Genomic DNA, 17,243 nt, shown 5'->3' on the forward strand with positions numbered 1-17,243 from the left:
ATAGGCAGGAACCGACATGTTTCTAGCCGTTCTAGGGGGCTATATGAAGCCGTGGACCTATACCGGCAAATTTCAGCCATTTCGGTGTGATAATGAGGCTAAAAATTTCAAAATACCGAAAATCGGGTGGTACCGTTATATGGGGGCTATATCAAAACGTGGACCGAAATGACCCATTTGCAACACCAAACATCCTAGGAGTAATAACATATTCTATACCAAATTACAAAGCTCTATCTTAAAAATTGCGAGCTGTATCTTGATTTCAACAGACGGACGGACAGACGGACATGGTTATATCGACTTAGAATTTTACCCTGATCAAGAATATATGTATATACTTTATAGAGTCTCCGATGAATATTTCGATATGTTACAAACGGAATGAGAAAATTTAATTATACCCTCTGATTAGGTGAGGAAGGGGAAATCCATAGGTTTCTTCGATAACTCAGGATACCGTATGTTGAGCAGTGGAGGGAGAAAAGAACCAAAGAAATAAAAACACAAGCAGTATCAGTTTAAATATAATAATATACTGGAAGTTTATTTGTGATTCTTTTCAAACAACAAAGTAGATTACCTTTTGTAATCGGTGGTAGTGGCGACAGAGGCCTTTTAGTAATAACGCGTAGGAGTTATTTCTCCACAAATGACTAATGACAAGTGAACGCAGAGGTTCTGAGTGATCGCAGAGGATCTCATGTCATATACTAATACAATTACAATTATTCCAGTGAGAGCAAAATGTAACAAGGCGAGCAAACCGACAACAACCGATGCCCAGCGGCGATCCGCACACTACGGTATCCGCAGAGGGAATTGTAGAGGAGATGCCAGTGCTCCAATCAGCATCCGTGATTGATCGAGCAGGGGAAGTTGTGGGACAAAGTATCTAACCCTCCATATTATGGTGGAGGGTATAACTAGCAAAAGACCATTGCACCATCCCGGCCATTGCACCATTCAGAACGTAATTGGGACTAACATACTAACGTTCTCTGAAGATAGCACTCACACAAAATTTATGGTTATATCTTGTACTTTTTGACCTCTCGCTGGTCGTGGTCAGTCCGGTGGGACTGAATTTGATGAAAGGCTCAGTTCTTTCACTCTACGGAGCAACTTTTTTCTGAATTCCAGTTACGACTGGCGTCGACAATATAGTGGATTGCCCATAGTGTGGTTGAGCCAACTTGATCGATCGAGCTCTTCCACTACTGTTATGTGGCATGTAGAGTTGGGCAATCTAGTTCCCGGAGCGGATCGAGCTTTCTAGTTCCTTTTCCCAAAAGGAACTAGTTCCTTAATATAGTTCCAAAAAGTTCTGAGACCGATATAGTTCAACGAATCTTTCTCTTTCATCGTTCCTTTCATTCCAAATAGTTCCGAGGCCGAAATGGTTCAACCAATTTTTCTCTTTCATCATTCTTTTCGTTCCAAATAGTTCCGAGACAGAAATGGTTCAACGAATTTTTCTCTTTCATCGCTCTTTTTGTTTCCTTCGTTCCAAATAGTTCAGAGACCGAAATGTTTTCATGGTTTGGTGGATGAATTGACATAAAAACAAATAAATTGCAGCGAACAAACAGCAACAACGTAAGATCGACGTAGGCATTAAATTGAAGGAACCAGAGAAACGAAACGAGCTATATGAACTAAAGGAACTATATAAACGCAAGAGCTGGATATAGTTCCAATAGTTCCTTGTCCGGAATAGTTCTTTGGAACTAGTTCGTTCCGGAAGTACACAACTCTAGTGGCATGTGGATATGGCCTACAGTAGTTTTATTGCAGTGTGTTGCTTGACGAATTCATGCTGATAGTTCTTTCTCATGCTAGGCGGAGTTAACCCTTATGTAGCGGCAAGAGTGAAATTTGTATGTATGAACTCTCTTAAATATGGGCTGTTGCCGTATTAAAAATAGACGCAATCTGCGGTTTGCTGATGTAGTCGATATGATGGAGATGGCCTGATCCGAGACAGGGTGTCAGATGAAGCGGCAGAAACATAAAACTCCCAAAGCGTAAGACATCAATCTTCCAGCGCTATACCCCTCTAGTAATTATGTAGAATGGAGTACCAATACAAACAAAGTAGGCTAATATAACCTATAATATTGTGTATAACTGTGGATCGAAACCAATTATAACGACTAATAACATCCACTACTCTATTCTTCTATTTTACCCTGGAGCCCATTACAATTGTAGTGCAAGGGGATAGTATGGCAGCACAAGCTGTTTGGAAGTGCTTCTGTTTTTGAAGAAGGTCTGATGACTACGAGGACTCACTGGAGATTGCTATGCTACGGCCCCGATCCCTGAAATTTACCCACTTCCTGCATCCATTTTAGCGCAGTTTATGAGTAGCTAAAACGATAAAAGAATCAAATTTCGATTTTTAAAGTCGAAAGATAAAAAACCATCTACGGGCTGTGACCAAAATGTTTCTATAACATCGTTTCCACGTTCCAGTTTTGTCCAAGATTCGAAATGAAGAAATTGAAAGAATGAAAAGTCGACAATTTGTTTTTTTTTTGGCAAAAAGTCAACTTTAGCTTTCTTCTATAATTCATCACTGCTGTCATCGAGAAGCTGGTGAAGGATTCGTTTTGAATGTCTTCTAAGGGGAGAATACCTTTTGAGGATCTTCAATGGAGTTAAAGAGGGTTATTGAAGGTCTCCAATTGGAAAAATTTGAATATTTGTACTATAGTGGTATTCATAGAATAAGTTAACTTATACGTTGGAAGAAGACATTTTTAAGGTTCTAAAATTCAGCTTCGGTTTAATATTGGCAAATGTAATTTGCTAATATTTATAATATAATTGTTCCACAAACATCCCATAAGGGACAAGGGAGACTTCTCTCATATCAATGAGTGCACCCCGATTCATATTAGCTCAATGATATGGGACCTACAGTTTATTGCCGAGTCCGAACGGCGTGTATAAGACAACACTTTTGTAGAGAAGTTTTACATGGCTGAAATACTCAGGAAATGTCGGCAACATTACTGAGGGGTATTTTGCCACCGTTGAAAAGTGTTTGATGTTGCCTGGCCGGGGAATCGAACCCACGACCTTCTGTGTGCAAGGCGGGTGTGCATACCATTGCACCACGGTGGCACCCAACAATAATGCTAATATTTAATAAATGAAAAACACCACAAGAACTTTTAATTGTGACAGACTGCCATTTTCACTTTATTTCGTTTTATTTATGACAACAATGACGTTGCCATCAGTTTTTATTTTTTGTTTAGTGATGATGATGTTACCATCAGTTTACGCTAATAACGATCAGCTGCTATACATTACCCTAGATAGACGGCAGTGTTAATTTGCATTAAGATGTGCATTTAATTTTAGCCTGACAGACGACAGTTTCTGCATTTACGAAACAGCTGATTGCTGTTTTGTTGTTGTTTGCACTGTATTTTTTGTTTTCCTTGTGCATGAATATGCTCTCTCCCTCATATGAATATGGGCTCTCTTCTACGGTATTGCCATATTGAAATACCTAAATGCCTTTTAAATTCAGTTTGATTTTGTGCATTAAGAATGTGGATAATACACGAATTAATTTGAATTAAGGCAGCTAATGCAAATTAACGCTGCCGTCTGTCTAGGGTATATCAACATGTTTAATCAGCTACTTCATTATAAGTGGACTATGTTCCAAACATTGACAATGAGATGAGTTTGAAAATAATTTTGTCGACGATTTTAATGTAGACTATTATATAACCCAATCAAGGCAAATCGACCAGTGGGATTCTCTAAACCATTTTTGTTGTTATCGATAATTGTCGGTAAAATTAAAATGCTTATAATTTCGATAATTAACGAAAAATTTCGGTAAGTTAACGATGAATAAAAAGTAGTCGCTAGCCTCTACCGACACAAACAGTGATGCCAACTTTTCTTTATGTTTTTAGTCATAATTTTGCGATTTAATTGTACCGATTTTTGTCGGTCACAGCAAAAATGAGTTACAGAATCGCACTACAGGTAAGGTATCGTAAAATTTTGAATAGTAATTACAACAAAAATAATTTTTTTATAAAGGCGTTTGACACTTCATATTCGAACAACTGGTGTGATACCACTGCCTTGGTAATTGTGCCATAGCATGAACCCAATATCGATAGACAAACATTTGTCAAACTTGTTCAATATTTTGTCAAGCCATCATAATAGGAATGGTTCACCAATCAAATGCTCTGTTCCGTTACTTTTAAAAATGATAAAACCGGCAAAAGTAGTAAAATTTGTAAACTGCTCCCATATGAATTGTATGTCTGAAGTAAAGGAATGCTTTTAGCAAAGTCTCTAGTTTTGACTTACCTGTATTGTTGATCAATTTGGGCCTTTTCAATACGTTTATCTTTGGCGCGACGATTTTGAAACCATATTTTAATTTGAGTTTCGGAAAGATTCAATGCTTCAGCCAATTCAAAACGTTTGCTGCGTGAGATATATTCATTACGATGAAACTCGACTTCTAGGCGAAGGGTTTGTTCATTACTGAATGTGGTACGTTGACGGCGTTGTCTACCCTCTTTGCGGCGACGGCGGGCCACTAAAAAAGAACGAAATAAAAAAACGAATTATTTTCTATTTTCAGATAAATATTTAAAATGTATATCAAGATCTTTTCATGTCGTCACCTGAAATGCCCAGGGCCACCACCATAAATCTACAGGAGCAGCAAAAAACCTTATAAAATTAAAACCATGGTGCAAGTAAGAAGGTGATGCAGTAATACCAACTTCATTTGCTGTCAAAACATTTTGTTTCAATTAAAAATAAATACAAAAATTTCTTTCTCACAAGATCATAGGTATACAGAGTTTAATTACTAAATGTGTTTCATAAATATTGTTGTTTTATTTGTTCTTGGTGGATTCCACGCAAGAAAATTGTTGAAAGCAAATGAAGAGTAAGCCCTGAATTCCTTTTGGATCACCTTCCAAAATTCGCCTTGATTAAAACTGTTTTATAAAATATATATCTTATGAGGGTGCCACCGTGGTGCAATGGTATGCACACCCGCCTTGCACGCTAAAGGTCATGGGTTCGGTTCCCAGGCCAGGCAACATCAAATTTTCAACGGTGGTAAAATACCCCTCAGTGATGTTGGCGACATTTCCTGAGTATTTCAGCCATGTAAAACTTCTCTACAAGTGGTGTCCTTAGGACACGCCGTTCGGACTCGGCGATAAACTGTAGGTCTCATATCATTGAGCTATAATGAATCGGGGTGCACTCATTGATATGAGAGAAGTCTCCCCTGTCCCGTCTGGGATGTTTGTGGAACAATTATATATATTATATCTTATGAGGGCGCGCATTTTAGGCATTTCTATCATGTACGAATAGGAGTAAGTAATGAAACCAAAACCTCGGAAGCGCTAGGTTTTCGGATCCTTCATTACAACTATATCTGCAAAGTTACCCCGTTATCCGTTGTGACATTTATTCGATAGGATCGTAAGTTTTTAACGTAGAAGCTTGAAATTATGCCAGAGCATGTATTTCAGCCTTGCGTATCAAATTCCAACAAAAAACAAATTTTGATTTTCATGTGGGTTAACGAATTTTAATGAAAGAAAAGAAAACTAAGAAATCTCTGACTAAATTGTCTCTTTATAATGAGTTTTCCATATAACGCAGCAACCCTCACAATAGACCCCTAATCAAGTTCATAAAACATGTAGATCGTCACCTTTATGACTTTTTCAATTTCCTATTGCTGCGGTATGGGTGGTGTAAATGATCTCTTATTTTATAGTTGTTTTGTTTGATTTGTTGTTGTTATTTCAACAACCATCATCATCTACAATTGATAAGAAAGGAAATCATTCTATTAGTGCATAGGAACATTTTCAAAAAATAGAAAAAAAATCAAAAAGTAATTCTATTAAGAATCTACAACAACAACATTTTGAATAACGTCATGATATGGTTCTAAACTGCTACGTCATGGTTATGGCTATCGCTGTTACGAATCGACCAGACAACAGACCGGCCGTCCCGAGCAACTAACCAACCAAGCAACAACCAAACCATACAATTTTCATTGTTTATTTCAATTCGATGGCTATTTGGAATGAATCCAAAAAAGTAAATTTTTCTTCTATATGAAATTCGAAATGAGTAGATGCGAAAGAACCAAAAATTCTTATCTCTGAGTAGAGAAGCGCTAATAGTTTTTCAAAAAAATCTCTTAAAATTATTTTTTTTCTATTCATGCTAATTGTTAGTCCTTTTGTCGCCAAGATTTGTTCTGTCTACCATTCTAATTGTTTTCATACTTTGCTGTGATTTTTGTTTGCAAAAATCAATAAAATTAGCAGTATTTGAATTTTTAAAATCACTTTAGTTTTTGTTATGTACGAATGTTTGTTTTAGCTTGCTACTTCCTTTGTTTTATCATTATTATTATTTTTATTATTGGCAAACACAATTTTGAAATACAACTCACATATAAATGAGATAGGTCGATCCAAAGATGACGATGATTTTTATTTTTTTTGCAAACGAAATATTTTTTTCTTAACCTTGAATCGAAAAGCATTTTTTACGATTTCATCTGTATACAGAATCTATATTCTCTATATATTTTGCAAACAAAGCTAATAATAAACAAACACGTTGCAACGTGTTGAATCGCCTCCACAAGTCATCGAATTGATTCTATTCTTTTTTAATTTTGGACACAAATAAAGTGACAATATGAAATATCGCCAAAAATGACAAGTGTATTACAGTCAAACCTTCTAATCGTGGGCAACATTTGTCATTAAGAGTTTGTGTAGCAAAACGTCACCTTTGTTAGAGGGATGCCTGAAGTCTATTGGCCACGGACTTTTACACAATATTTTGCAAATGAATGGATATCAACGTTTTAATAAACGATGAGTTCATAATATCTTCAAAGTAAATTAAGTTCCTTAAGTATATCTCCGGGACTGTGCAACGTTTACGTTTCATTTATTCGTCCACCACGTCACAGAGATTGTTAGTTATAACTGATGAAAGGCTGTTGAATGTGTGTTTGTAAGTTGAATGTGGAGGTCGACAGTATATCAATTGCGACCACTTACTAGGGAGGAGGATAATCACTATCTAAAGAAAAAGAGAGCCCACGGCACAAGAGATAGCCCTATGGACAAAATGTGATCTTTTGCAAGTAAAATAACAAAAATGTCTAAAAATTACCTTTTCGTCTAGGTTTGTGTTGCCTTTCCTCTAAGAACCCTAGATGCAAAGTTACAGCCGATTTAATTCGAAGAAAAATCCTTCGAAATGCCTGAAAGTAACCATTAAAAGTTAAAAATACCTTAAATGGACTTATTAACGAATTTGGCCTATTTTGTTGGGATATTATTTTGTTAGGTTCCAATAAAGTTAAGACTGTGTCGGTATAAGTCAGAAGACTTTTGCACAAGCAAAACGTAAAGAAGATTTGGAATCAATTATAAAGAATTAAAGAAGAATCAGTCGGCTTTGCCGGCAGCTAAATACCCTCAGCCTACTGTTGTACAAAAAGCAATAACCAGAGTGGTGGTGTAAAAGAAGGTTTGGAAGGTCTAATTTTAGGGTCTTATTATTCCACTGGCAGACCCAATAAACACGGTTTACACCAAGAAAAAATAAATAACGTTCATATTGGTGCGTGAGGTGAATGGCCATTTTGGACATTCAGAAAGGAATGACATCGTCTTGCAAAAAAAAAAAAAAAAAATAAAGAAATCATCACGATCCGAGAAGTCGTCATAAACCGGATTGGAGAAGAGTTTAAGTGCCCTACTTTTGTGGATTAAGTACCTTAACAAATGGACTGGCATAGTCCATCATAGAACTGGAACTAATTTTGTGAGTCATTTCTTTCCGTTTATTTGGCCACGGTAGATTTTTTTATGTCATTGACTTGTCCACGAAACGCTCAGTAGCTGACCAAAAAAAAAAAAAAAAAAAAAATCAAACACAACAATTTTGCCGTATATAAAATATATCAATTTGGAAGCAAGAGTTTGCTTTCAAATCTGTAGTTACCGTAATGTAGGCCTATACCAAATCATTGACACATTCCAAACATTTTTAATAACCAAACTTCTTCATAAAGGACTCGAAATATTAAATTAGTTTTAGAGTTATCTTGCACAATAGAAGTTTTAGTATGTGCCGGCAGGGTGTTGGAGCTTTTGAACCATTATCACAGGAAGAATTGACTTACTCCAGAAAAAAATTGTACCGTTGTAAATGTACCTACTGAAAAAAGAATAAAAACTATGCGAGAGTAGATCTTAAACTTCACTTTTTCCTAGGGAGGTACCCGAAGGAGTGGAAATATATATATGTGGGAGCTATATCCAAATCTGAACCGATTTCGATATAATTTAGCACATTTATTTCTAGACCGAATTCAGTCACACATTCCAAATTTCATTGAAATCGGACATATATAGGGTGTTTGGTACAGAAAATACGTGAAATCGGCCGAAAATATATATGGGAGCTATATACAAATCTGAACCGATTTCGATATAATTTGGTACACTTATATGTAGACCGAATTTAGTCACACGTTCCAAATTTCATCTAAATCGGATATGGGAGCTATATCCAAATCTGAACCGATTTCGATATAATTTGGCACATTTATTTCTAGACCGAATTCAGTCACACATTCCAAATTTAATCGAAATCGGACATATATAGCATGTTTGGTACAGAAAATACCTGAAATCGGCCGAAAATATATATGGGAGCTATATCCAAATCTGAACCGATTTCGATGTTATTTGACACACTTATTTCTAGACCGAATTCAGTCACACATTCCAAATTTCATCGAAATCTGACGTATATAGCGTCTTTGGTGCAGCAAATATGTCAAATCGGGTGAAAATATATATGAAAGCTATATCCAAATCTGAACCGATTTTCACCAAAAGCAATAGCGTTCTTCCTATGGCTAAAAAAATTGTAGTCCCAAACTTTCAGCTGAATCGGACAACAAATGCGACCTGTATGTTGCGAACAAAAATACATGGACAGACGGACGGACCTGCATAAATCGACTCAGAAAGTGATTATATGTACATATATCCCCAAAAGGAACTATGGGTCTATTTCGTTTCCTTTTGCATGTTACATACAAATGCACAAAGACATAATACCCCTTACCACAGTGTGGTGTAGGGTATATAAATTGTACCATCGTAAAGGGGGCCGCAAGGACAACCTATTGAAAAAATTCAAAACGATCCAGGAGGAGCTCTTTAAATTCATTTTATCCGAATTTTGTGTGGGAGGTACCCGTGGGAGTGGATCGATATATTTCTGGAAGGAATAGTACGATGTGCAAAGTTTGGACCAAATCAATTGCTCCCTTCGAGAGTTATCGTTCACACATTTTACAGAAAAAGTTTGAACTTTTGTGGGGGAGGTACCCGAAGGAGTGGACCGATATGACCCATCTTCGAACTTAAACTATGTTTGAACAAAATATTACGATACCTAATCGGTTGATCCGTTCGAGAGCTATCGTGCGCACCAGCCGGCCAAACAGACGGACGCACATGGCTAAATCGACTCTTAAATTGTCTAAAACTACCCAGCAAAAAGTTTGCCTCTAAAGAGGCAGTTGAATCATATGTACAAGTGATCTGGAAGTGCATCAAATTATGAATTTTCACTCATGATTTTTACAAGAGCGTGACTACTGAAAGAGGCACTCCATTGCACTGCATTTAAACCATAGCCGACCAAGAAGAGCGAGCGCTTAAATTGTTTATGTGTGGGTAAAATTACACTGACAGAACAGGGTGATGATTTTCATATTGAGTGTGAAATGAAAAATATATTGTTGGCGCGTTCGCTTTGTATGACTTAAATTAAAAATAATATAAATAACTTCATAATTTGAAAAGTATTTTTCTTCATATGTTAATTTTTTTGAGAGAAAAAACAAATTGTATATAAAAATGATTTTTTAAGACTTTCTAAGCATACATACACTTTTTATTGATGCATTGCAGACGAGGCATTCTGCGTCATTAAAAATGTTAATACAAAACAAAAAATCATTTTCAAATTCTTCCCTCCACATATTTGCTGTACAACTGCAAAATCTTTTCAGTGTACCCAAAAAAAGAAATAAAGCGGCATCAACCTGCTTGCATGACATTCAGTACAAGACTGAAGTAAAAAAATCAAAACATTTGCTCTCTTACTTTGCGTTCGGGTCGCGTGTGTGTGATTTGCCGAAAAACTTCGTAACCATATCAATACCAACGAATGGGTTTGATTTAAACTGACCCTCTGGCACTGCATTTTAACTGACCCTTTGGCATTGCATTTTAACTAACCCCTTGGGGTAGAATAGGATGCAGTCCAAAGCACGTGTTTTTGTGCAAGCCATTACAAAATATCCCAGAACAAATTAAATGCATTTATTATTTGTGTAAAACAAAAATATTAAGAACTTTATTACATTAACACAAATTATGAAAATTCTCCATTGAATTCAATCGCAAACATGCGCTCTCTATTTAATCCATGCTGAATTGTTTTTGCTTCATCTGCTATATGGGTTTGATATTGTCTTCCCATCACCAGTTAAGATTTCGACATGTAATCCAACAGCACTCCATTGGGAAATTTTCTTCTCGTGAGTTATCGGAAAATGTTCACAAATGAAATATTTTTTAGTTTGTATTAACAAATTTTTGGAAATCTTAACACGCTTATCTCTTTTTGGAAAATGTATGCCGCTGCCTGTAGCGATGTACAAACTAATTTATGTACTTGTAAGGATCTCTAACAACTACTAATAAAATGTAGCGAACGGAGTGCCTTTTTCACGACTCCGTTTGGACTGCATCCGGATGCTGTTAAATTGTGAGGAATTGGAGTGCCTTTTTCACGACTCCGTTTGGACTGCATCCGGACGTTGTTAAAATATGACAAGTGGATGTGATTCTTTGGATTGCATCCAAATGCGGTTAAAATGTGAGGACTGGAGTGCGTTTTTCACGACTCCGTTTGAACCGCATCAAAACATGCCGTGAAAGAACTAGTCCACATTGCACTACTTCCAATTTATTTTGCTGGGTAATTTCGTCCAAACATACTTGGAGTATAAAACCGTTATTTTTGGTCGTATCAAAGTGTATATACCCTTTATAGCCTAAAGGCTGATGGTATAACAAATAATAGATCTGTAGTCAGAATCACAAGGACAACCTTTGACGAAAATTTCAAAATAACCCTCCCTTAAAAAGCCCTTTCGGTGAAATTTTTTACATTTTATGAGGGAGGTAGGGAGAAAAGAAGGAGTTGTGTGATATAGTGCATCTTCGAACTATATTTAGATGGTCACTGTACGATTTTTACATTTTGTGTCTCCAAAAATTGTGCGACACGCGAGTACATCCCTCTGCTAAAAAATTGAATTTTTGTGTGGGAAGAATCTGATTGAATGGACCAATATAGTTCATATTCGAATCTGATCTATACCTGAAGGAAATATTACGGTGTGCAAAGTTTGGACCAAGTCGGTTACCCCGCTTCTATAGAAATTGTGCGTCCCATTTTACCGAAAAAAAATCTAATCTCTTGTGAGCGAGGAAGCCGAATGGTTGTACAGATATGGTCCATTTTCGACTTAATTTAAGTTTTACGATATAAAAAGTTTGGATCAAATCGATTGATTCGTTCGAGAGCTATCGTGCGCATCAGTCACAGCCACACAGACGCACAGTGGGACCACAAAGTTTTTTTTTGTGCCAAAAATATATTTTCCAAACACAGTGGAACTTCGATTTTACATCGATTCACCGCGAAAGTCTTCATGATCCGGGATTATAATTCATTCGATCAATTTTCAATAGACAAAAACAATGCAAAAATGAATTATTTTAGAACAGGTTTAATCTTTTAAACTCCACATTAAGTTCATAATTGCTCTTATTCAGAAATATTTGCAATAACTCCTATTTTTTGATTAAAAATATGTGAGAAACAGTGTTACTCCATTATCCGAGAAAGTCGGTTATCCGTAATGCCTCCGGTCCCGCACATTACGGATAATCGAGGTTCGACTGTAACCCATACGATCTGTTAGAGTTGATAGCAATCAATTGTTTACTTGTTATTTTGGAGCAAATAACGTAATGAATATTACCCTTATATTTTTTGTCTCCAATATTTTCAACATATAAAGCGGATTTTGATCTTTTTTTTTTGTTTCTGCCTATTTTTAGCCTATTTTTTCACAATCATAAATATTATTGATCTTGCCGATACATTAGATGTCCTTATAGAACATTCTCTTTGATTCTGCGTCCACATGCGTTTTCAGTCCCTTCCTAATTTAGGCTAAAAAAAATCTTCATATCTCCACTCATCCAAACAGTGACCTTCACAGCAAATTTATAACAATTTAATTCCTCCCTATATCATCAAATCCCTTCACACTAATCTTCTTACACCAAATGTAACCCCTATGAAAATCTCAAGATTCTAGCTTTAGATGTTTCGTATAGGCGTTGATTACAAATTTAAAACCTGACATTTTATTGGCTTACTTTGAAGCGCAGACATAAAATTTTAAATCGATCGGAACAAAATTTACTGAGATATTATGAGAGTTTATTGAATTAGTGTTGTTTTTTATGTAAAATAAATAAAATATGTAGTTAAATTTATTTATGCATTTTTCTACAATTGACGTTCGAAATCGGTGTCGACTCTTCTTCGAAAACAAAAGAACTGATCTTCATCTATTTTGAGACCATTTTTTCTTTTTCGTCGAAATTCTAAGGGAAATAAATGCCAACATTACGCTGACTCGAATTCAGCATTCAAGGCGTACATGCAACTGCACTGTGGTATTCTTCATCACTTTACTTTATTTATTATCACAATATAATTTTTCTTCTACTGTTTAACAGTTGTAATATTAATTTAAAAAAGTCTATCCCAAGGATATTGGGCTAATATAGAATGAAAACATCCCTTTTTTAATTTGCGTATCAAGAAAATGCATTTCCTCAGTTTCTTACAAGACGCTGTGCATAAAATCCCAACAAATTATTACAACAATACCTAAAGAATACGAAAACGAAGATGAAATACAATTCTATTTTTTTTTTTGATTGCCTGCTGCTATAATAAATAATTCCTGGCGTAACAACAATAGAAATCACAATTCAAATCCTTATTACAAAACAAGTTTTTAATTTATATTTTATGCTTCAAATACTTTTTTATACGAAATGAAATATTTTATTCTTGGCATTATAATACGGGGAAAATATTCCCCCCTTTGCCCAAATGAAATATCCATTCAATCTGAATGTGTGGTGGGTAGTGCATCATCACACTCTCACTCAAAATGACTAGTAAAGCTTTTCAAACCCAAAGACAGACATCCATCCAGCCGGCCATACACACACAAACAAAATCAAATATAAGAAATTTTCACACTGTCAAACAACAGATGTTGGTATTGTGTGAAAATTCCCGGATCAGTTAAAAAAGATTTAATTGTTTCATAGTTATGTGTTTTTGTTGTCGTTATTTGCCAATGAAGGTATTTGTGGGTTATGTGGGGAGGGATAGGGTTGCCATTTCAGAATAAAAGGTCGGATTTTTTTTTTTTTGGAGAAAATATATGGCCTGTTCCCGTTCTTTACAAACTGGTAAAAGTTGCAAAAGAACTAAAAGTTGTAAACGACTTTCATAAAAATTTTGTCTAAGGGAACGCAAAATGTGTAAAAGTGGTAAAAATTTTAAAAACTTTTTAGTTCTGGACCAGAGCTATAAGTTTCTAAAATAATATTGAATTTACCACTAGTGTGTCCCAAGAAAAGCAAACCTTTTAACGCCTCAACGAGGATCTAAGTATGTATTTTTATACAATCAAAAAGCAAAAAGACAATTTTTACAAAGGCTGCGCTAAGCCTTTGTCATGGAAGCCGTACAGATGGAGTGGACAAATATCCACCACTGTAAAACCAAATTGCATTTGAAAGGGAAAAAGTTCGATGACAAAGAAGACACTCCACAGTCGATATGTTCGATGATCCGCTACCAACGGCGAAACCAGTCACATAATGGTGGTTGTGTGGGTTCGAATCTTCGCCTTTCCTTTTTCACTTGCAAAAAATCATCGGTCATTAAGCTCGACTCCAACGAGAAATTAATTAAAAATTTTGAGTCTATTTAGCCCTATATGTCTGGTCTGTCTGTATATTCTGGTTGATTGATGTTCACGATAACCCTCGAACCGATCAACCAAACTGTGCACATTGTAATATTTTGTCCAAACTTAGATCAAGTTCAAAGATTGGCCATATCGGTCCATTCCTTAGGATGCCTCTCCCAAAAATAGCTAAAATGTTGCGCACAATAACTCTCGAAGGGTTGGTTGGTTAAAACTTTGAACATTGTAATATTTGTTCCTGACATACATAGATCAGATTCGAATATAAATCCTATATCGGTCCACACGTTCTAGTACTCCCATACAAAATTAAACAAGTAGGAAAAGCGTTAAGTTCGGTCGGGCCGAACTTTTTATACCCTCCACCACAAATTTCAGCCATTTTGGTGGATTAATGTGACCACAACCTTCAAAATACCGAAAATCGGAAGATATCGTTCTATGGAGGCTACATAATGGCGTGGACCTATACCTACAAATTTTTTTTTGGGAAAGTTTTATACACCCAACGAAGACTAAATACCAAATTTCAGCCATATCGGTGTGATAAGGAGGCCAAAACCTTCAAAATACCGAAAATCGGAAGATATCGTCCTATGGGGGTTATATCAAAACGTGGACCTATATAAACATTTTATGGTAGAAATGTTTCTTAGCCTCAGGAAATACAAAATAACAGCCGATTCTCAAATGGGGCAAATACATTCAAAATATTTAAAAATGGCGCGTACTTTATATGTGGCGTTATATGGGGGCTATACCAAAACCTGGACCTATATAAACCAACTTTGTTTTTTGGCCTCTGGAGACACAAAATACCAAATTACAATCAATTCGGTGTTAAAATGGGACAAATACATATCTTAAAAATTCCTTAAAACGACGACGCGTCACACGTCATTTTGTATGGGGGCTATACGAAAGCGTGGACCTACATAGCCCGCTTCCAATACCAAAAGTCCTACGTACATATAATAGATTTTCCCAAAATGTCATCCACCAACGTCAATCCGTTCGGACGCTAAAGTGATTTCCACAGACGGACAGACGGACGGACATGGATTTATCGATGTAGAATTGCACGCTGATCAAGAATATATATACTTTGTGGGGTCTACAATGATTATTTCGAGTAGTTACAAACGGAATGACAAACTTAATATACCCCCATCCTATGGTGGAGGGTATAAAAATGTTCGCAAAAGTGCAGGACATGTCTGGGATTGTTTTGAAGTGTTTTACCACAGATTGTCCTAGCGGGGCCTATAAAGACGGTAACTTTTTCAGTCCATACTTCGGTAGATAACTGAACAAAAGCACTAAAATCCCTGACAAGAACCAAGTGAAATGACTGATGAGCACAAAAATTTCCGAATTGAGTAAAAATCCGATTGGACAAAACTTTTTATATAAAATTTCTTCCAAGCGAATATCATGTTCCATGAAGGTCTACATCGGACAACATCTGCAAGTAGCCCTTCACAATATTTTAAACATTTCGCTTAACTTAAAAATTTGTACCGAAGGCACTCCTTGTGATGGCGAAGTTCATGTTTCCTAGCATAACGGTCAAAAAGCTCTAAAAAATCCTAAGGTAATCAACTAAAATGACTGGCAAGTTCCATGAAGGCCTACATCGGACAACACCTTCAGGTACCTCTTCACAAAATTTCAAACATTTCGCTTAACTACACCATATTGAATGTTCGAGGATATTTTTAAAATTTTTTACCGAAGGCACTCCTAACATAATGGTCCAAAAGCTCTAAAAAAATGACTTGGTAAAATTTCTCCCACACCAAGTTCCAAGAAGGCCTATATCGCACAACACCTTGGGATACATCCCTCACAAAACTGTCACAATTTTCGCTTAAGTGCAATTAAAGGCTGTTCGAGGAACACTTTGAAATTTTTAGAAGGTGATCCTTGTTCCTTTTTACAGGGATACGAAGAGAACTAGAAAAGTTTGGGGCCTAAGCAACACAGACTTCATTTGACATTGTTTTTCGAAAGTTTGATAGTTTTTAGCCTAAATCTACTCAGGACAGTTTGACATACGATCATGTGTTCTGTTGTTTGCAGTGACTTGAATGAGACACCTCGGAAACATGGTTTTTTAACCCTTCTATTGATCGCGCCTTTTTTTCTTGATGTTCGTGAATCAAATGAAGCCAAGGCAGGGCTGTACGGCGGATGACCCATCAATTCCACGTTTTGTCCGGTCAAAAAGGCGCTGCTTTGAATCGATGTTTGAGAGCTCGCAGTCTCATGTTCGTTTTTCGGAGGCTTCAGGCAAACAAATTGTAGTGTACCACTCAGAATTAACCGTCCTACGTTGTGCATGCCGTATAGTCGGCACATGTTCAGTTTTGCCGATGAAACAGGCGAATATTTGCTTCCATGAACAACTTTCGTAGGATTTGACTCGCCTTCGGAGACCCACACGGCCGAATGCTGTGACGATCTTATAAATGTCATTTGAAGCACCGCAATCGTATTAATTCACAATTTCTTTGCACAAATCGACAAGAGCATTTTTTTTGAACAATTTTCAAATTGTGCAGGATCTAACGAGAAAACCCCATTTTTGCGGCCAGGTATTCATGTAATATCATATGTTTGTTGCTGTAAGAAATGGTCAAGGATGCCTCTATCTCAAGGTATATAACATGGCGATGTTGCATTATCCGTTTACGCACAGCTTAATTTTTTTCTGGCACAACGGCCGTTTTCGGACGACCCTCACCACCTTCATAGTGCTATAGGAGGATGGTCCTTTATCGACATACAAAGATTTAATTTGATCGATGCACTCTTGCCGTGGTTATCCACGTCGAAAATTGTGAAAATTAATTGGACGAAAATGTTCACAAGTAAATTCTATTTTTTTCAAATTATTTTTTTCAAGTCACTATAAAAAAAAAAAACACAACACATGATCGTATGTCAAACTGTCCTGAAAACATTTAGGCTAAAAAACTGTCTGCCCGAAAAAATG

The 17,243-nt window shown here is 36.3% G+C and overlaps 2 protein-coding genes across 7 annotated transcripts in view; one reads left to right on the forward strand and one right to left on the reverse strand.

Moving 5' to 3' along the window:
• The window catches only part of gw (trinucleotide repeat containing adaptor protein gawky), a 71,524-nt gene that overhangs the window by 14,407 nt on the left and 39,874 nt on the right, over nucleotides 1–17,243 (forward strand). The gene's annotated exons all lie outside the window — the stretch shown is intronic.
• Nucleotides 1–17,243, reverse strand: part of ro (transcription factor rough) — a 52,428-nt gene that overhangs the window by 3,210 nt on the left and 31,975 nt on the right. The window contains exon 2 of the mRNA XM_073961157.1: nucleotides 4,354–4,588. Within this exon, the coding sequence (XP_073817258.1) occupies nucleotides 4,354–4,588 (235 nt within the window). The remainder of the gene's footprint in view (nucleotides 1–4,353; nucleotides 4,589–17,243) is intronic.

Source organism: Musca autumnalis, unplaced genomic scaffold (genome assembly GCF_047663935.1).
Source record: "Musca autumnalis isolate F117 unplaced genomic scaffold, ASM4766393v1 scaffold_1, whole genome shotgun sequence".
Taxonomy (NCBI): Eukaryota; Metazoa; Arthropoda; class Insecta; order Diptera; family Muscidae; genus Musca; species Musca autumnalis.